The sequence below is a fragment of the Melanotaenia boesemani genome, chromosome 5 (genome assembly GCF_017639745.1).
Source record: "Melanotaenia boesemani isolate fMelBoe1 chromosome 5, fMelBoe1.pri, whole genome shotgun sequence".
Taxonomy (NCBI): domain Eukaryota; kingdom Metazoa; phylum Chordata; class Actinopteri; order Atheriniformes; family Melanotaeniidae; genus Melanotaenia; species Melanotaenia boesemani.
The window spans coordinates 29,749,565-29,771,571 of NC_055686.1; the positions used below are offsets into that span (position 1 = coordinate 29,749,565).

Genomic DNA, 22,007 nt, shown 5'->3' on the forward strand with positions numbered 1-22,007 from the left:
GTGGAGAACTGTGGTGATGGCGTCCCCTGTTGATCTGTTTGCACGGTATGCAAACCGGTGGGGGTCAAGTGTGGGAGGTAGTTGGTCCTTGATATGTCTTGCAACCAGTCTCTCAAAGCATTTCATGATTACAGGCGTGAGGGCTATAGGCCTGTAATCATTGAGGCTGTTGATTGTCTGCTTTTTTGGGACTGGGATGATGGTGGCTGATTTCAGGCAGGAGGGAATGTTGGCTTGTGACAGGGAGTGGTTGAAGATTTTGGTGAAGATGCCCGACAGCTGGTCGGCGCATGCTCTAAGTACCTTCCCAGGTATACCGTCTGGGCCGGCAGCTTTCCTGGGGTTGACAGTCTTCAGCACCCGTCTTACTTCATGTTCCTGAAGTGTTAGTGTGCTGCTGCTGGAGTTTGGTAGGTGTAGAGTGGTTGCTGTGGGGTTTACTGCTTCGAAGCGGGCAAAGAAGTGGTTAAGTTCCTCTGCCAGTGAAGCATCAGCACTCACAGTGATGGAACTATTGTTTCTGTAATTTGTGATGTGTTGGATTCCCTGCCACATCTTGCTGGGGTTATTTTCAGTGAAGTACTCCTCTATCTTATTTTTGTAGGCCACCTTGGCTGCTTTAATGCCCCTCTTCAGGTCAGCTCTGGCCTCGCTATACAGGGTCCTATCACCAGACCTGAAGGATGTGTTGCAGAAAAAGAACACAATCTAAGAACAAAGAAAAAGAAACTCACATCCAAACATGTTTTTACTATTAATGATCAAACTTAAGGCCTAAAGATTAGAAAAAAAGAAAGAAAGTTCATAAAACCAAAGACCCAAAGCAGTCCACGTCAAGGCTTTTAAGGCTGGACCTGATAAAAAGGACATAAATGTCATTATGTGAGCCTGGTAGAACGACGCTTTGGGCTGAACTGTAACTAAAGCTTAAAGTTGGTCCTCCACCAGTTTGTATTTTATCTACATAGAAAACAACTTCAGCTTCACTCAGACTTCAGTTTCTCCCTGGCAGCTTCTATCTGGAAAAGCCACCTTCGTGTTTGTTTCCTGCTCTTTCACGTATAGATCTGCGTCTCCTTTTCTAGTTTTTGTTCATTCTGTAAGGTCGAGGTTTTAGTATGAGGCTCCATTTCTCACATTTTTTAAACCTAAAATGTTCATGTTAGCACTTTAAATGTTCCTGTTCTGGGTAACAGAAGGAATCCAGTTGGAGTCGAATGAATCCTGAAAACAGTTCAAAATGAGTTGAAATGTTTTCCGACGCATTCGGAGTTAAAATAAATAAATCCTGTTGTGTCTCCTGTTTTCCAGATTGTTAACCTCATTGAAGAGACGGGACATTTCCACATCACAAACACTACTTTTGACTTTGACCTTTGCTCCCTGGACAGAAGTACAGTCCGGAAGCTCCAGAGTTACCTGGACACCTCTGGTCTGTCCTGAGGCTCCGAGCAGCTGGCTGCTTTACCTCCATCTCCACTCGGACTTTCCCTCAGACAGAAGTGATGGCCGCGCCTCGCTGCAGCCGGTTCCAGCCAGTCTGAGCCAAGACGTTGTCTTGCTGCAGAAAGCAGAGCCCGCTGGTGTTGGGATGGACCCTGTTGATCAGGACATCACCCAAAAAGCCTTGAAACTTCACCTGATGGGGAATAAATGAATAAAAGCAAGGATTGGCGGCTGTGTTGCTCTTACTGAATGTCCACATCGGTCCCGTACTTGTTCCTTGTTTTGTTGATTGTACCAGATGCATGGTCAGCTTGGTCCAGTCTTATTTATTTATTGAATTTAATTTGCAGGTGTGTGTGTGTGTGTGTGTGAATTGGAAAACAGAAAATCAGTAGACTCACCCCTCACCGTGTGCGTGTGCGCCGCGGTTTTGTTCCGACCTCCATGGCGGGTCGATCCACACCGGGAGTGCAGTCCGCCACGCTGGATCCACGGAGAATCTTGTGATTCTCCACTTCCAGGACATACGTCTCGTCGTCCATGATGAAAAAACCCAGAGAGCCCTGACTGGTCAAATAAATGATGTTTACACGGTTCAGCAGCGAAATCTGCACGAGGGCTTTTATTTTGAAAAATACCAGAAGCTTTTACTTTGCTCCCATGCCTGACTTCCTGTCTGCCCGATCTGAACTGCTGCGTTTGACGCGTTCTGGACCCGTGCTCCAACAAAAATTAACTCAGCGCGTGTGTTTAGCGGAACGCCCAGTGGGAATCGAACAGCTGTGGAGGCCGCGGCGCAGCCATGACGCGGCGCACACGCACCCGGGTGAGGATGAAAACCTGCTACAGCTTAAATCACTGGAGGCAACAAACTGTCAGCTAGGACGTTTCTGTTCCAGGAGGTTTGATTTCCAACGTTGAGTCAATCATTAGTTTGATACAAATCCGCTCGGTGGCGAAAGAATTCATGTTTGCAGATATAAACTCTGCTCAGGAGGAGAAAGCTCAGCTGATTTAACACAATCACTTCCAGGAGCCGAGCTTGATCTTTTCAAAGCTGGAACTGGATTTGCTTTTGCTTCTGGCTGCTTTTTAATCAGCTGCTTCAAACAAAGTCTGGTGCGGTGAAAACGTCCCAGAAACAGATCAGAGCTGCATCTGCAGGGAAAATGAGCCTGTTGTAAGACGACGTGGATGGAGAGAAACACGCTTCCTACAAGCAAAGATGAAACTGTCAGCTTGTTAGAAATATTCAATAACTGGCTTCATCCAACTAGAACCAGACTTTATAGTCCAGGTTTTCTAATTTGGCCCAAAACACTCTGAGGATGTGGATGAAGGATGTTTTACTCTCCACTCAAACTGGCTTCGCTGCGTCTGTTTAGCCTGAAAGATCATCTGTTTCACACTATTCTCCACTTCAGTTTGTGCTGAAATGTTTGTGTTTTTAACCCCTTAATCCCTGGATTTATTTACAATTATACATAAACTAAATAAAAAGGAATAAAATAATTTTATAAATTCAATAAAAGAAAAATAAAGACTGGATGCGGTTGTGGCAAATTTGCCATAACAAGCATCAAAGGGTTAAGGAAAAAACCAAAAAAGCTTCTCTGAAAGGTTCAAAGTACATAAACATCTCTGGTAATTTAGTTAGAAGTAAAAACTACATTTGTGAGTCAAATTTATCTTGAACATTTTTTCGCTCCCACATGTTAATAATTTGTTATCATGACCAACGCTAATAATTCATGCCTGGGACTTAATCATCTCGTTCCCACACATCGGTAATTTGTGGCCACTGAACGGCAAATATTTTCTCCTGATGTCACCAGCTGGTTGCCGTAGTAGTCATGTGTGAAGACTACAAATCACTGAAATGAACATTTTCATTAAAAGCTTGTTTTTGGAACGATGAGTTGCAACAATCCTTCCCTCCTGTTCACCGTCTGTAACTTCAGGTTTTGTTGTGTCAGCTCATTTTCTGCTGCAGGGCAGTGGAACAAGCATCACTGATACTGATCATTCAGGACGTTAACAATCGTTTGTCTACAGGAAATGTAATGGGAATGACTTCCATCGGAGGAAGTGGCTCTGAGGAGCAGACCTCAGCCCTGGTGGAGGAAAGGGAGAGCAGAAAGATGTCAGGAGGCCGCTGGATGGACAGATACTGTTCCGGGTGTATAAAGGAAAAAGACTATTTTATTTATTTTGTGAGAGCTTGACTTGTTCAATCAAAGCTTCGCATTAATTTTCCAAGGAGAGCGCCTTCTTTAGGTCTGTCATAGGGGGAAATGTTCCAGCTTGATCAAGTTTGGGATGACGGTCCTTTACTGAAAGGCTTTTTCTCACCCTGAGCTCTGTCTTCAGGTCTGTGTATTTTGAGGAAATTAAATAAATATTCTGTATGATGTACAGATGTGAACGAGTGCTCTTGTTTTATTATCAGGTCTCTGAAAGCCCATTAAATTCTAAATGTTTATTCTTTTTTGTTTTTTTTGTTTTTTCTTCGCCTTAATATACTTAAAAAGTCCTGAAATTTTGTACATGGATCAAGTGTGATGAAGATGTTTGTATTTTGTGGGTTGTTAACCTCAGCCCCTCTTACAACTTTTCCCCTACATGTATGAGATGTGGTACATTTGTTGGACGTTTGTAGGTCTACAAAAAGTCTTGTAAGCTTAAACCAACAAAAAGTCGTATCTCAACAAGCTCTTCTTAAACATTTGATCTCATTGCTGTCAAATTATTTCCATAAAAGTTTTAGGCTTCTAGAAGCAACCGAAACGTGAATCTTTCATTTGCCTCCAGCTTTATTTAACAGATACAAGTACAAAGCAAAGTACGGTCAGTATCTTCACCGACTGTTCGCTGACTTAAAAATAGATGTTAGAGGCAAAGAAACAGATTAACCAAGCAACACTACTGGCAGGCTCTACAGATTAAATGGTAAGGGTGTCAGGATTGGGTATAAAAGGAACAGCCATTAGAGCCTTAGTTTTTCAAAACAAGGACAGTTCTTGACACAACATTTCTTCCAGAAAGATCCAAAGATTTTTTTTTCCAATGCAATTAGCGAGTCTTAAAGCAACGGCAGAACAGCTTTGTGAAAAGATTCCGGAAGAAGAAATATCATTACGTACAGAAACTGTGTTGATCATCATGATTAATAAAGGAGTCTGAACGCAGATGAAAACCGTTTTCACTCAGAGCAGTCCGTCATTGCAGACAGACTGTTGCTAAAACTGCTAAGACTGAATTTTCCACGATTTTCAGAGCATGTTGTCATCTTTAGATTCATAGAACGACTACGATGTTGTGATTTTTGCGATGTAGCAAACTTGGTGAGTTTTCAGACCCCTCTAGTGCAGGTTTGTCCAGTTCTGGTCCTTGCAGGTTTTCCATGTTTCCCTGCTCCAACACACCTGACTCAAATTAATGAGTTATTGTGCAGAACTTCATAGGCTATTAGTTCTATTTAATTTGAGTCAGGTGTGTTGGAGCAGGAAACAGTGAAAACCTGCAGGACTGCTGTCCTTGGGGACCACTTTGGACACCCCTCCTCTATTGATTTGCTTTCAAAACAGCAACCAGCGACTTTTTCTCGTGTTATTGCAGACTTTTGGAGACTGATGTGAAAAAACATATCATTCATTTTCTCCTCAGAGAGCAGCAGGTGCTGCCTTAGGCCCCTCCCACGAGGCTGGTCCTCACGCTGCAGTCAGAGCAGGAAATGTTCACCTCTGCTCGACGCCCAGACAGAAAATAAATTAAATCAAACTTCCCCTGGCTGATCCGCCCATGGCTTAGTTACATATTTGAGCATCTATTACAATTATATGCACCAGGCTGATTAGCCAAATTGAATGATGATGTCATTTAGCGACTTTCAGGACAGCCAATAGCAACTTTCCTTACTGAGGACTTGGCAGCATTGGATCTTGGGGTCCTCAGGCAGCACTGCATTAAAAGCAGACATGAGTCTCTACTGCAAACCACTGCATGGACTCAGGAAGACTTCCAGAAACCATACTCTACTTTCTAGAGTGAACTGCAAGAAAAAACCTTGGTGATTTCGTAGTATGGAGGTGTGAGTACATTCACAGGCTTCATCTACTCTCTCACTAACAGAGACGAGGAATTTCTGCTTTCTAGAAAAAAAAAAACCAAACAAACAAAAAAAAAACCACAGCTTCCATTAAAAGTTATGCTTAAAATCCAGCAGTGATTTGCGACATATTTACTCCCACTGAAATGAAACCCAGTCAGCAGCACAGTGAATAAGTGTATCACAGTCTTGCTCCCTCTTCTCATGGATGCCAAACTGGCATGTATGTTCTTTTTTATGTGACTCTAAGTGGGTGGTCTGATAGAAGAAAAGTTGGAATTCATCCATTTCCCCCATTTGTTGTGGGTGGCTTTTTCTTTTTTTAAGCCGAGGAAGAATCTCAAATGCTTTCATCGGCCTCCGTGTCATGCATCGTAGCTGGATTGAACTTGGACAACCTGCTCCTGCTTGCTGACTGGAGGACATGTTAAAATTGACTGTGTGGAGGAGGAGGAAGGTGTTCGTTGGTGCTCTCTTATATTTAGGTTCTCTCCTAATCTGTGTGCTTTCAGTCCAGTTCAATGCTCTGCTGAAAATCTTTTTTTGCCTTGTGGAGGAAGGGAAGCATCACCATCAGGAAGAAACTTAATTCAGTCCATATGAAAATCTGAAGAACAGTTTTCAAGTAAAAATGCCATCACAGACCTATGCCAGGGTACAAAGGAGGTCAGGACTGCTACAGGTTAATACGAGGTCACCGATCACTGCACCAAACTGGGTTCCTATTAAAACCTTTGTCTGATCGGGACCTGCAGCCAGAAGCAGAAAACCGGTTCAGATGGATGGGAGGGTGGATGATGGATGGATGGATGGATGGACAGACGGACGGATGGATGGATGGATGAACGAATGGGTGGATCATTGGCCCATTTAAATGACCATCAAAATTCAATAACTGGTAGTAATCAGATTACTGTAATAATCAGATATCATGCATCTAACATGCGCTTCTGAAATTTGATAAATGAAAACTCCGGTCCAGATTTTCTAGTCTATCGTCGGACTCGTTTAGGAGAACGTAGTAGTGATGTCACTTCCTGTTATTTTTAAATGATCCAGTCTTTGTTGAACATGGCGGTACCGCGGTGTTAGCAGTCTTAGCGGTCTTAGCTTTAGCTGGTAATATGAAGCTAAACAGACAAAGTGTGAATGCTTGACTTTGTTTATACGCCCAACTTCTGATTCAGGTCATTGAGATTTTGTTCTGTGTTCCGCTGTCATTGTCATGATGTCGCTTTGAAGTTCTTTGCACATGCTCAGATGTAAAAGAAATAAATCAGATATACGGGTCTACATGCTGTTGAGGTGTTAAAGATCTACATGTGTTAATCCGATTTCTTATAATCAGATAATGGCAGCTATGTGATAAATACTGCAGTGGACTCTAGGAACATACAGATATATTGCCTTGTGTTCCTGTACTCGTGTGTTCAGTGTTCATAATAAATATATTTTTTGTTACTCAGCAACCTGAAGTGTTGTAACGACACTGTCACTTTAAATGCGTTGCTTCTCATCTGGTGCTGCACATTTACTAATGACTCAGCATTCCTTCTAAGGCATTTAATGACAAACAGATCAAAATATCCCACCTGGCCGATGATACCACTTTTTTATTAAACAGCCAAGCTGAGGTTCCCTTTGCTCTCTGTGGTTACATTTTTTTTCTGAAGCCTCCGATCTGAACATAGATCTGAACAAATGTGACTTACTCTCTGTTAAAAATATTTTAGATACTCATATCAGTAACATTCCGGTAAAATGAGAGGTCAAATGCTCTGGCACTGCCATCTCCAAAGATGAACCCATTAACCACTTCCATTAAAAAGACATTCAGCTCCTGGTCTGCTAGTGACCTTTCCCTTTTGGACAAATGTTATTAAATAAAGCTGAAGGTCTTTCTAAATCCTCTTATAGTTTTTTTTTTTTTATTGAGGTAGCCGAGAATAAATGAATAATTTAAACAAACTTCTATTTAATTTTATCTGGAAGAACAAGTCTCACAAAATAAAAAGGATGTGTTTGCCTCTCTCAGAGGGAGGGATGTTTTAGACTCCATTCTCTTAAAACCAAAGTAAACTGGTTAAAAAACATTCTTGAAAAACCCAGATAGTATGTGGAATATTTTCCCAGATTATTTATTTAAAAATCTAGGTGGTCTCAAGAACTTATCAGTATGCCGGGATGCTGTTGGAAAACTTCCTATCAAGCTGTCAAACTTCCACAGACAGGTTCTCTTTTGTTACAAACACAACTATTCCCCACACACACTCTTTCTGTGGAACATAGATAAGTCCATTATCTACACACACACACACACACACACACACACACACACACACACACACACACCCATCCATCCATCCATCCATTATCTGCTGCTGATCCGGAGTCAGGGCACAGGGGTAGCTGCCTAAGCAGGGAAACCCAGACTTCCCTCTCCCCGGCCACATTCACCAGCTCATCCGGGGGGATCTTCCCCAGGGCCTCTTTCTGGTGGGACGTGCCTGGAACACCTCACCAGGAGGCATCCTGACCAGATGCCCAAACCACCTCATCTGGCTCCTCTCGATGTGGAGGAGCAGCAACTCTGAGCCTCTCCCAGATCACCAAGCGTCTCACCTTATCTACAGATGTGGATAAAATTGTTGGTACCCTTTAATAAATGAAAGAAAAATTCACAATGTTCACAAAAATAACTTCAGTCTGACAAAAGTAATACTAAATAAAAATTTTATTAAATTTAACCAATGAAAGTCAGACATTGCTTTTTAACCACGCTTTAACAGAAATATTTTAAAAAATAAACTCATGAAACAGGCCTGGACAAAAATGATGGTACCTTTAACTTAATATTTTGTTGCACAACCTTTTGAGGCAATCACTGCAATCAAACGATTCCTGTAACTGTCACTGAGACTTCTGCACCTCTCAGCAGGTATTTTGATCCACTCCTCATAAGCAAACTGCTCCAGTTGTCGCAGGTTTGAAGGAAGCCTTTTCCAGACGGCATGTTTCAGCTCCTCCCAAAGATGCTCAATACGATTTAGGTCACAGCTTAAAGAAGACCACCTTAGAATAGTCCAGTGTTTTCCTCTTAGCCATTCTTGGGTGTTTTTAGTTGTGTTTTGGGTCATTGTCCTGTTGCAAGACCTATGACCTGCAACAGAGACCAAGCTTTCTGACACTGGCCAGCACATTTCTCTCTAGAATCCCTTGATAGTCTTGAGATTTCATTGTACCTGCACAGATTCAAGACACCCTGTGCCAGATGCAGCAAAGCAGCCCCAGAACATAACAGAGCCTCCTCCATGTTTCACAGTAGGGACAGTGTTCTTTTCTTGATATACTTCATTTTTCCATCTGTAAACATAGAGCTGATGTGCCTTGGCAAAAAGTTCCATTTTTGTCTCATCTGTCCATAGGACATTCTCCCACAACCTTTGTGGCTTGTCAACATGTAGTTTGGCAAACTCCAATCTGGCTTTTTTTATGATTTGTTTTTAACAATGGTGTCCTCCTTGGTCGTCTCCCATTAAGTTCACTTTGGCTCAAACGACGACGGATGGTGCGATCTGACACTGATGTTCCTTTAGCTTGAAGTTCACCTTTAATCTCTTTAGAAGTTTTTCTGGGCTCTTTTGTTACCATTCGTATTATCCGTCTCTTTGATTTGTCATCAATTTTCCTCCTGCGGCCACGTCCAGGGAGGTTGGCTACAGTCCAATGGATCTTAAATTTCTGAATAATATGTGCAACTGTAGTCTCAGGAACATGAAGCTGCTTGGAAATGTTCTTATAGCCTTTACCTTTAATATGCTTGTCTATAATTTTCTTTCTAATCTCCAGAGACAACTCCTTCCTTTGCTTCCTCTGGTCCATGTTGAGTGTGATACACACACTGTCACGGAACAGCACAGTGACTACCTGTAGCCCCTTATATAGACCCACTGACTGATTACAAGATTGTACACACCTGTGATGCTTATTAGTGGACACACCTTGAGTTAACATGTCCCTTTGGTCACATTATTTTCAGTCTTTTCTAGGGGTACCATCATTTTTGTCCAGGCCTGTTTCATGAATTTATTTTTTTAAATAATTCTGTTGAAGCATGGGTGAAAAGCAATGTCTGACTTTCATTGGTTAAATTTCATAGAATTTTTATTTATTATTACTTTTGTTAGATTCAAGTTATTTCTGTGACCATTGTGAATTTTTCTTTCATTAACCGAAGGGTACCAGCAATTTTGTCCATGTCTGTATATTGCAGAGCCCGGCCACCCTGCGGAGAAAACTCATTTTTACCGCTTGAATTCGCGATCTTGTTCTTTCAGACACTACCCACAGCTCATGACCATAGGTGAGGGTAGGAACGTAGATCGGCCGGTAAATTGAGAGCTTTGCCTTTTGGTTCAGCTCCTTCTTCACCTCGACAGACCGATGAAGAGTCCGCATCACTGCAGACGCGGTACCAATCCGCCTGTTGATCTCCTGCTCCATCCTTCCCTCACTTGTGAACAAGACCCCGAGATACATGAACTCCTCCACTTGCGGCAGGAAGTGAGTGCTGACGATCACGGCCTGATGAGGCCAGCAGAACCACATCATCCGCAAAGAGCAGAGACCCAATCCTGAGGCCACCAAACCGGATCCCCTCAACACCTTGTCTACGCCTAGAAATTCTGTCCATAAAAGTTATGAACAGAATCGGTGATGAAGGACAGCCTTGGCGGAGTCCAATCCTCACTGGAAACGACCCTGATTTACTGCCGGCGATGTGGACCAAGCTCTGACCAGTTGTACAGTGACCGAACAGCTCATACAAGGGGGTCCGACACTCCATTCTCCCAGAGTAACCCCCCACAGGAGTCCCCGGGGACCCTGAAGACTCTGAAGAGGGTGTAGAGCTGGTCCACTGTTCCATGAAATCCACACTGCTCCTCCTCAATCCGAGGTTCAACTATCCGACGAACCCTCCTCTCCAGCACCCCTGAAAAGACCTTACCAGGGAGACTGAGGAGTGTGATCCCCCTGTAGTTGGAGCACCCTTTTTGAAGAGGGGGACCACCACTCCGGTCTGCCAGTCCAGGGGAACTGTCCCTGATGTCCACATAATGCTGCAGAGGCATGTCAGCCAAGACAGCCCTACAGCATCCAGAGCCTTAAGGAACTCTGGGTGGACCTCATCCACCCCCGGGGCCTTGCCACCGAGGAGATTTTTAACCACCACAGTGACCTCAGCCCCAGAGGTGGAGCCAACACTAGGGTCCCCAGACTCTGCTTCCTCATCGGAAGATGTGTTGGTGGGAATGAGGAGGTCAAAGTATTCCCTCCTACGCCTCACAAGGTCCCAAGTCGGGGTCAGCAGCCCCCCATCCCCACTGTACACAGTGTTAATGGAAGACTGTTTTCCCCTCCTGAGCTGCCGGATGGTGGACCAGAATCTCCTCGAAGCCGTCCGGAAGTCATTCTCCATGGTCTCTCCAAACTCCTCCCATGCCCGAGTTTTTGCTTTAGTGACTGCCAAAGCTGCATTCTGCTTAGCCTGCTCATACCCATCAGCTGCCTCTGAAGTCCCACAGGCCAGCGGGTATATATATATATATATATATGTATAAATAAATAAATATATATATATATATATATATATATATATATATATATATATATATAGATAGATAGATAGATAGATAGATAGATAGATAGATAGATAGATGGATGGATATACACCCTACTCAAAAAGATAAAGGTTACACTAAAACACATCCTAGATCTGAATGAATGAAATATTCTTATTAAACACTTAAACACTTTGTTCTTTACACAGTTGAATGTGTTGACAACAAAATCACACAAAAATTATCAATGGAAATCAAATTTATTAACCCATGGAGGTCTGGATTTGGAGTCACACTCAAAATTAAAGTGGAAAAACACACTACAGGCTGATCCAACTTTGATGCAATGTCCTTAAAACAAGTCAAAATGAGGCTCAGTAGTGTGTGTGGCCTTCACTTGCCTGTACGACCTCTCTACAATGCCTGGGTATGCTCCTGATAAGGTGGCAGATGGTATCCTGAGGGATCTCCTCCCAGACCTAGACTAAAGCATCTGCCAACCCCTGGACAATCTGTGGTGCAACAGTGGTTGGTGGATGGAGCAAGACATGATGTCCCAAGGCAAGGCAGTTTATTTGTACAGCACATTTCATGTACAGGACAATTCAAAGTGCTTTACAAAAAACAAAAGCATTACAGATATTTAGAAATAGTAAAAGACAGCAACACATAGCAAGAATCACAATAAAATAATAAATTACATTAAAATGACTAAAAGCAAGATGAGTTAAAAAGTTACTGTGCAGAATTCATGCATAGGTGCATGAGAAAAGGAATATTTTTAACTTGGATTTAAAAGTGATTTAAAAGTGGTGAAAGTTTAATCCCCACTGGTAGTTTGTTCCACTTATTTCCAGCATTACAGCTAAATGCTGCTTCTCCATGTTTAGTCTGGACTCTGGTTTGGACTAGTTGAGCTGAGTCTTTGGATCTGAGAGCTCTGCTAGGTTTATATTCTCTGAACATATCTCAGATGTATTCTGGGCCTAAACCATTCTGGGATTTGTAAACAATCAGAAGGGTTTTAAAATCTATTCTGTGACTGACTGGAAGCCAGTATAAAGATTTCAAAACTGGTGTGATGTGTTCAGATCTCTTAGTCCTGGTTAAAACTCTAGAAGTAGTGTTTTGTATGAGCTGCAGATGTTTAATACTGTTTTTAGGAAGTCCTGTTAAAAGACCATTACAGTAATCCAACCTACTGGAGATGAATGCATGGATGAGTTTCTTTCTGGGAGACTAAACTTTTAATTCTGTTGATGTTTCTGAGCTGGTAAAAGGCTTCTTAGTGACAGCTTTGATGTGGCTGCTGAAAGTCAGGTCTGAGTCTATCAACACTCCAAGGTTACGAACTTGGTCGGTGATTTTAAGAGCCCGAGTCTCCAGGTGTTTACCAATGCTGACCCTCTTCTCTTTGCTACCAAACAGAATAATCTCAGTTTTGTCTTCATTTAATTGTAGAAAATTTGCTCCAGACACTGACACAATAAGTCTATTGGGCTGCAGTCATCTGGTGACAGAGACACATAAAGTTGTGTATCATCTGCATAACTTTGATAATTAATGCTATAGTTCTGTAATATTTGACCCAAAGGGAGCATATACAAGTTGAACAGAAGAGGTCCAAGGACTGACCCCTGGGGGACTCCACAAGTCATGGCCACTCGCTCAGATTCATAGCTGCCGATCGTAACAAAATAACTCTGGCCTTCTAAATAGGACCTGAACCAGTTAAGGACCACTCCAGAAAGTCCAACCCCAGTTTTCCAGCCTTTGCAACAGGATTCTGTGATCTACAGTATTTTTGTGACTTGGGAAAAATGCCTGATGCCAGTGAGCTGTTAACTATCCGTAGGAGATACTGAGGTAAAAACTATTTTTAAAAAGTCGGATCGTATCATGCCCAGAGTGCATGTTGTTGATTTTACATGTTGCCACAAACCAAACATGTCCAATATGGAAGAAAATTCCTTGACATTACCATCCATCATATTATCTATGTGAATGTTAAAATCCCCAGTCATGATGAAATGGTTAAAATCAGTAGAGATAACCAATAATAATTCCATCTCTTTACACTGGAATGAATCTTTAAATAAGGCAGATTCTCCTCCCCCTTTCCTCCCGTTTCGATATTTATTCATGAAACTAAAATGAGGGGGTGCTGTTTCATTAAGAACTGTAGCACTTGTGTCTTCTGTTAACCATGTTTCTGTCAGAAAAAGAAAATCTTAACTGTGAGAAATGATGAAGTCATTAACTAACAGTGACTTGTTGGACAGAGATCTAACATTAAGTACGGCAGCTTTATGAAGTTTACACTGGTCTCTGTTGTATTCTGAGTTATACAAGGTATAGTTAACAGATTAGATCAATTCACCCCACAAACTGACCGTGTTCGATTCCTTATCGTTCTAACTAACACAGGAATCCTACTGGGTTCAGGCTTGATCTCAGAACAGCTGTCAGCAGTAGCAAAACTACAGCAAGGACCCTGAATGCATCATGGCATGTTATCTTTGTTGTGAATTCTGCTGCTGCACATCCTCCGTGCCCGGCTCTGCTAGGACAGATGATCTAAGAGGAGGATGAGGAGGGGGAGCCCTGTATTTCTTGGTAGATTTGGATGCACACCATCAGGTCTGAGTCGCTCCTTACAGTTCCAAAAGATATTGAAGTTATCAATGACCTTTATCCCATGGGTGATACATGCGTTTGATAACCATGTGTTCAAGCCAAGAAGTCTAAGTTTAATTCCTTTACCCGCTGTAGGAATGGGTCCTGAAATGTAAACATGGTATGCTCCAAACTGACACAGTCTCTCCAACAGCAGAGAAAAGTCTTTCTTCAGGATCTCGGAGCCAGTTTTCCTCCTCAGAATATCATAAGACCCCTTGTGGACAATAATCTTCATACCATCTGGATGTGAAGACAGAATGGTCGGCAAGATCTCTGTCAGTTCCCTGACTAATTTATCAAAAAGTGTTAGATTTTCTGTCTTTGCCATCCTCACATGCTGTGTTATAGAGTCCCCAATCAGAATTGTGTCTATTTCTTTTTGTTTGGAGGCACCAATAGCTTCTCTAGTCCTCCTGTTTGTGGAATTTTGGCCTCTCCTCCTGGTCTGGTCTGGGCTGAGTTTTAGGGATATTTCTTGAGTTTTTATAGATCCTTGCATTACATTCATCATCATTCATTTTAATATGAGTCAACATATATGTATTATGCAGTGAGACTTCAGGAGGTGGAGTGAGTGCTGGAGCTTTAAATTTCCTGCTGGATTTACCTCTGCGACAAACAACATCAGACCAGGTTCTGGCCGGGGTTGATGACTTTGGTCTGGCACAACACTGTTCCAGTAGAAGAGATCAGTCTCACCGTCTGGTTTGGTATCTTCCCCAGATATTCCAGTGTCATTTGAACACATCCAAGGAAGTGTATCAGCCAGGTCTGTAGCGGGAGGCTCCACATCCAACATGCCTTCTCGTATGAAGATTTGACTCAATCCATTTGACAACTCAGTAGCTTGTACAGAAGCTGCAATAGAGTCAATAAATTCTTCATTCACACAAATGCCTTGCAGTGTTTTAATCCTTTTCTCTAGCTGTGTTATCCTCAAAGAAAGTTGCTCACACTCAGTGCAGCTCACTGATACAGCAGGGTTAGGAGACATTATTCCACTGGTTCTCCAATGGCAATCAACTAAATTTATCAAAAAAATATATTTGTTCCAGTGATTTATAAGTAATCAGGAGTCCTTGTTCCTAAATTTCTTGCCGGTAAAGATAAGAAAAAAGAAGAAAGAAAGAAGAAAAATGCAAGCAGAAGGGAGAGCAAAGCAGGAAGCAGCCACATGGCAGCAAAGCAGGAAGTATACTCCCAGATGTGCTCAATTGGACTCAGGTCTGGGGAACGGGCAGGCCAGTCCATAGCATCAATGCCTTCATCTTGCAGGAACCGCTGACAAACTCCAGCCACATGAGGTCTAGCACTGTCTTGCATTAGGAGGAACCCAGGGCCAACCGCACCAGCATATGGTCTCACAAGGGGTTTTTATATATATATATATATATACATATATATATATATATATATATGTATATATATATATATGTGTGTGTGTATATATATAAATATATATATATGTTAAGATTAAGAAATTTGGCATCGTACCATGTAGTATTAGCATCACTTCTGCAACATGGGATTTATAATGATGCTGATGATACGTATATTCATCCTTCTCCCACCATGAGACGTTCCGAAATTAAAGCGTTTTCAGTTCCAGCTGGATTCTGTTCATACAGCTTCATGTTCAGACCTTTTTCCACCCCCGTCTTTCACTGTTTGGATAATCCACAGTCCAGAGCCAGCGGCTTCACGTTCCCATTCCTCGGATCTCTCTGCCTAAATGGCCTCTTTAAAGGTCAAAAGGCCGGAGCTAATAGCAGCGGATGCCAAGCACAACACACTCATGTTCTTTAGTGTTTGAAAAATGATCAGCATCTAAACGCTGGACAGTGTCTCATCATGTGACCTCGGAGGTCCTGCTGCCATTCAAGATTTAGTTTTCTGTCACATTTTGGTGCCTTGTCCGAAATGAATAAACAAGAGATGTGAGGATTAACTGAAAAGGAAAGAAAATTTCTCTCCCAGATTCTTTATGTTTCACATGATTGCTCCACAAGTGAGATGACGGGACTGATAGGGCTCATTTTATATGTTAAATACAGAGTGCCCGTTCCAGTGTTTCAGGCTGGATTTTAATTCCTAAAAACAATCCTCATAGTAATGGTGAGCAGGGACAGACTAGGACAATAAATCAGCCCGGGACCCAGACCAGCCTAATCCAGTTTCTACACCACTTAGTCCAATTCAGGGTTGTGGCGAGCTGGAGCCTATTCCAGCAATTAGGCCCTGCCTGGTCAGCAATTAGCCGGTGAGAGGCAGGTACACCTGAACAGGTCACCAGTCCATCACAGGACCAACACAGAGACACAAACAACTATTCACACACTCTCCTGGGAGAATTTAAGGACCAGTTAACCTAACATGCATGTTTTTGGTGGGAAGCCGGAGAACCTGGAGAGAACCCACGCATACACGGGGAGAACATGCAAACTCCACTAAATATAAATATCACCTGTGCAATTCCTTAAAACCACTAAATCCATGCAGAGTTAGCAGAATCAGAGAGTAGACACGTTAAATACTTCCAGTGTAATTTGTTAGTAAATTGTAGATCTGTACTCCATCCCAGTGATGAATATAGCAGAATTCATCCTTCTGTGTTTGGTGGCGATAGAAAACAGAAAGAAAGACATATGAGAAATGTCTCTGTGTCTACTGCCTGCAGGGAGATGTTATCTCAACCAGGTTCAACTAAAGACTGATTGGAGATTTTTCTTGTTTAACATACTGATGCAGTCAGGTCCAGAAATGTTGGATTCCCTGGTTAAAGACAAACATCTGGACTAAATATAGTCTAAATAAATAAATAAAGCTTTAAAAGTCACAGAAGCTGTGTGTAACACATTTAGACCCAAACGTATCCGACTATCAGCCCACAACCCATTACAGATAAAGAAAATCTGGAATTTGCTGAGTCACTGTTAATGTTGATGATGATGGTTAAAAATTATCTTCTCACTTTCAATAAGAGGATTTAGTTCCGGAAGACATAAAGAACTAAATTTTACATTGGCTGTTTTAACCAGTCAACACAACCAGTTAACTAGTCAACACAACCAGTTAACCAGTTGTTCTCCTGGTGGAAACTCTGACATATCATGTATGTAAGGAGACAAACTAACATGGTGATAAAACAGTTCTTTTATTCACGTGTTTTCATCACTTCATCAACAACAGCTAGCATCTTTACCGCTAACAGCTTACATCTTTACCACTGGCAGCTAGCATCTTTACCTAGCATCTTCACCGCTGGCAGCTAGCATCTTTACCGCTAACAGCTAGAATCCTTACTGCTAACAGCTAGCATCTTTACCGCTAACAGCTTACATCTTTACCACTGGCAGCTAGCATCTTTACCTAGTATGCATTTCTGCCTCATTATGTAAATGAGGGGGCGGTCTTTCAAAGCGTGTCATGGAGCAATAGAAATTTTTTTTGTATTTCATTAATGACTTAATAGAAAAATTAGAAAATATATATATTTTGAGTGACAGGAAGAAGACGATGCTGGATTTAATTAGTTTCACACTTGAACTAATTAACGTTTTCCTCTTCTTATTTCTTTAATCTATAATACCTGAATCCACTTTAGAGGTTACACTCATCACACAGTGTGTACAGATTTAGCTTTTGAGCAAACTCTCCCTGACCTCGTTACCGTCAGCCTCTCCAGACTTTTTAACCTGATGTGGTGGGCCCAGACTTGGTATGAAGTCATTGACTGGGCTGGGGTCAGTCTCTGATCTGTTCTTCAGAGGAAGAGCCTGCAGATGTCAACGGTTTCTTCTCTTTTTACCTCCGTCAGAAAGTGAACCAGAAATTAGGCTGGCTGGTACTCTCCTGCTGCTCACCTGACGGATTAGTCCACTCTGTCTCCGAGTCCAGCTTGATGAGGACCCTCCTGTGTCTGGTTGCAGGACCGGTAAATCCCGAGACCCATGTCTCAGACTGAAATAAAAGTCCTGCCGCTCCTTTTCTGTAGTGTCTCTCTTTTTGATGAGTGACAGGTCTGGCCATTTAGGGCTTAAGTTAAGGTCCTAGGTTGGCAGTGTAGTGCGGATTTTCCTGCACATCAAACGTTCTGCTGGACTCACACCAGCTGAAATAGTGGGTGTGACCCAGAAGCTCATAATGGCCAGCAAAGAATCCTCCTGCTGCAGGATTCTTGTTGCTGTCTGAACAGCTCGTTCCGTATGGCTGCTCCCAGATGGATGGTGTGGGCTTCATGTGATATGGTTAAAGACTCTACTTTTAAAGGTTTTATGTGTAAGTTGTGGCCCATTACCCATCCAGTATTTCCAGGTAGCGGGAATAATAATCAGAGACTACCAGGTAGTTTTTTTACTTGTGTGCTCGCATGGTCTGTACCAACCTTCTGCCAGGGCCTGTCAGGAAGAGGGGTTGGATTAAGTGGTTCTTTTCTCTGTGCTCACAGTGCTCTAGGCTTTGCTTCAGATCTGCTAAAGACCTGGCCACCACACTGATGCTTGAGCCCTTTTTCTACACTTGGTGAGGCCCCGGTGCCCATCGTGGATTCTGCTTAGAATCCCTCATTGACAGGGGTATTACTATATGGCTTCCCCATGTCACGTTCCCAGCGCTCACTTCTGCAGTGGTAGTAAGCTCTCACTGAGGAGCTATCTGTACTGATGGTCTGGCCATCCATTTCTTATCATTTTTACTCCTGCTTGCAGTTTGCTGTCTGTGTCTGGACTCCATGACAGCGTGTCAGCCACCACTAGCGTTTTTCCTGGTGCATCCTCTGCGACCGCATTAAACCCCATGAGCCAAAGAAGTAGTTGAAACCTGATGTCCAGGTCTTTGGTGTTGATCAGGCGGACCAGGGGTTTGTGATCGGTCATTAACGTGGAACGCTCCATCCCACTCAGGTCCTTGCGAAAACACTCACATGCCCAGACCCCTGCCAGCCACTCCTTTTCAATCTGCACATAGCAAGTCTCTGTACTTGTTGGATTTCTAGAGCAGTAAGCAGCAGGTTTCCAGCAGTCCTCATGTTGCTGTGAGAGCACTTCTCCAAGCCCATAACTGCTGGCACCTGCAGATACTGCTGTAGGTACACCAGGACAGGCATGCCGAGCAGAGTTGGTTTTGAGGAGCACGTAGCGGTGCTCCAGTGGTTGCCAGGTGGGATATATATTTCCCCACATAATGATTCATTCCAAGCGCTCGCTTCAGCTCTTTTAGATGTGTTGGGCTGGCAGGTCTGCTACTGCTTTGACTATCCCTGGATCTGGATGAACACCGCTCTTGCTCCCCACGTGTCCCAGGACGTGCAGCTGTATTTGGCTGAACTGTCAATTGTCTTTGTTCAGTTTCAGCCCAGTTCTCTGGTTTGTTTCCAGTACTTTCGCAAGGCGTGCATCATGTTCCAGCATGTCTGACCCATATACAATCATGTACAGTCCCGTCCCTTCATGGTTTGAATATTTGGAAGATTTTGGTTGGCTATGCTGATGCCAAAGGGCATATGTTTAAAATAATATCTGCCAAATGTTGTTATTTCGCCAGCAGGCTTCTTTCACTGTGCAGAGAAATTTGCCAAAATCCACTCGATGCATCAAGGGAGGAAAAGACTTTGGTCCTGCTAGCTTTGCTAGGACCTCCTCGATGGTGGGGAGTACGTACCTTTCTCTTTCCATGTGCTCGGTCACCCTTTCATGTCTACACAGATGTGCACTTTTGAGTTCACCACTGGTACCAGCCAGTCGGCTGGGTGACCGTAACCCCAAAGTTTCCATTCTGCAGAGTTCCTCCTTAACTTTGGGTATTCTAGGTAGCAGCTCTCTCCGAGCCGTGGTTACTGCGTAGGCACTGCTGCCTCCTTGAGACAGATTTTTCTCGACTCAGTCTTCCATGCACCCTGTTCTCCAGGTGCTTCGCTTATAGCTTCCACTCCTTTCACCAAGCCAAGTGCCATGGCTGCAGATCATTGACTGTTGGACCAGTAACAATGTAAATCTGCGTCTCATGATGTTTATCCTTGGTCTTGAACGCTGCTTTAAGGAAACCTAGACACTTTAAGCATCCTCCTTGGCTGACTGTCATGGTCTGTGTAGTTCTGGTTTAGTTTTAATGTCTTCTGTCTGGTTTCCTGTTTTATTTTGATGAGTTTTCTCCTTGACTGTTATGTTCTGCTTCCTGTTTGTTTGTACACCTGGTTTAATTCTCTAATAGTTCCTCAGTGTATTTATTCCACTTGTATTCGGTATTCCTTGTCAGATCATCCGTTGTGCTTCTTGTTTCGTTCCTGTTTGTCATGGTTTTGGATTAAAACCCTTATTCCTGCATCCCGTCTCCTTCCTGCCTCTGAGTCCTGCGTTTGGGTCTTCACACCTCCGCCGCTCCATAACACTGACAAGAGGAACGTCTGGTTTATTTAAATCCTGTTTCCACCTGATTTATCACTTGTAGCATCAGTCCTGTATCTACCTTAAAGAGGGCTGGTGTACCACCTAGCTCTAAAGTCACTGTCCAGTTTTCTGGGGTGATCTCTGAATCCACAAGACAGGATGAACTTTCCTCTTTTGTTTCATCTCTGTGTCTCCTTTTGTTGCATCTCCTGCATGCTGTATCTTGTGCAGAGCAGCCTGATTTCTTGCCATGTTGTGTTTTTCTACATCTTCCACATCTACCCTCAGCATAGCCAATTTTACTCCTGTCAACTTTAGATTTGTTGTCTTTCCTTTGATTTTGTCCTGCCATGTTCATGCCACTTCTGCTGGTTTACCACTGTGGGAGGATGCTCCTTGCTGTCCTCTGCCTGCGTGACCATTTGTATGGCTGCATTTAGGGTCAGGTCTTTTACAAGCTGCAGCTTCTATGATACCTCCTTATCACGTACTCCTATGAGCAGGCTCTCCCAGCTGTTCTCATTCCTTTGCTCTCCAACTCCGCAGTATTCAGACAGTTCATATAATGCCCGTATAAAGTTCTCGGCTTTCCCGTCTGGTTTATGTATCCGCTGCTGGACCTGGACTTTGGACGTCAAAGTCACTCTCATCTTCCCCCGCAGTGAATATGAATGTTTTTTTCACATTTTCCACCTTTATATCCCATTGTGTATATCAGTGTGCTCACTTGGACCTCTCTGTCCTCCTCATTCATTGCGGTGCGCTAACGGAGAAACCGCTGCCTCCATGCAGGCCATTCCCTGGGCTTGTCAAAGTTTTCTGGCAGCTGGTAATTCAGCATCTTTCTGCAGCGCAGGTCCTTCCTGTCCTGCATTCTGAGCTGTCTTGTTTATTGAACAGGACAGCCAAAAAGACAACATAATGTAGCTTTTGCCCTCAGTCTCTGAACCCTGAACATCTCGTTCCCAAACAGCCGGGCTCCACCAGAGCTGGTCTGTACACAAGGATGAACTAACACTAACACCCTACCTTAAACATTTGCATATCCTTTCTTCAAAAGCTTTTCCAATTTCTACAGTTGTTGTCGTTGTTATTCTTCCTGATCCTCTTCTTCTTCACTGGTTTGTTTCTTTTGCTGGTTGCATGTCAGCTGTTCTGCTCAGCGCTGCCCTGTGATTTCCGGTGGTATTGCTATGTCTTCTGCATCAAGCGAAGGAAAGCTAAGCTTCCTGAAAATGGACAAAATTATGTGTAACCAACGCAGAGGACGGATGAAGCTGTCCGTCCTCTGCGTCCAGCATAAATGGACCATTAGCCGTTGTTAGGGGAGAAAATCTGCAAAACTTTAAAGAAAACCTGAACTTGAAACCAGAAACCGAGTTAAATCCCACAGATCACAGCAGAAACTGGATCCCGAAGCCAGGAAAGAGAAAGTTGTTGTTGTCTGGATTTCATGAAAGATCATCAGTAATAACACTGAAACATGTATGATTCATTTGGTTGAATTCATAATCTGGATTGTTTACCCAGAAAAAAAAAAAATCTTTGGCTAGTGCAAATTGTAACTGACTGAAAACTGATGACCAGAAGTACAGCTACTGATCAAAAAGGTTCGTTTAGAGCCTGGAGACATGAAGCCAACGTGAAGTCATGCTGGGCTGGAAACCAAAGTTATGGACTGGGGAAACTCAGTTCCTGGGTTCTCCAGACCAGTTCCAGCCCCAGTTAGGAGATTAACAAAGATCAGAAGTGTTTAGTTTGAGAAAAGTG

General features: G+C 43.0%; 1 protein-coding gene across 6 annotated transcripts in view; it reads left to right on the plus strand.

The window, feature by feature from the left end:
• The window catches only part of mllt3 (MLLT3 super elongation complex subunit), a 53,826-nt gene extending 49,961 nt beyond the window's left edge, over window positions 1-3,865 (plus strand). For 2 of the 6 annotated variants that reach the window (XM_041984761.1, XM_041984760.1), the window contains exon 13: window positions 1,392-2,432. In XM_041984761.1, coding sequence (XP_041840695.1) covers window positions 1,392-1,544 — 153 coding nt within the window. In that variant the 3' untranslated portion in view covers window positions 1,545-2,432. Of the gene's footprint in view, window positions 1-1,311; window positions 2,433-3,501 lie in introns of those variants that run through there. The other 4 variants (XM_041984763.1, XM_041984762.1, XR_006010172.1 and 1 more) reach the window with 3 other exon arrangements.
• The last annotated feature ends 18,142 nt before the right edge of the window (window positions 3,866-22,007 follow it).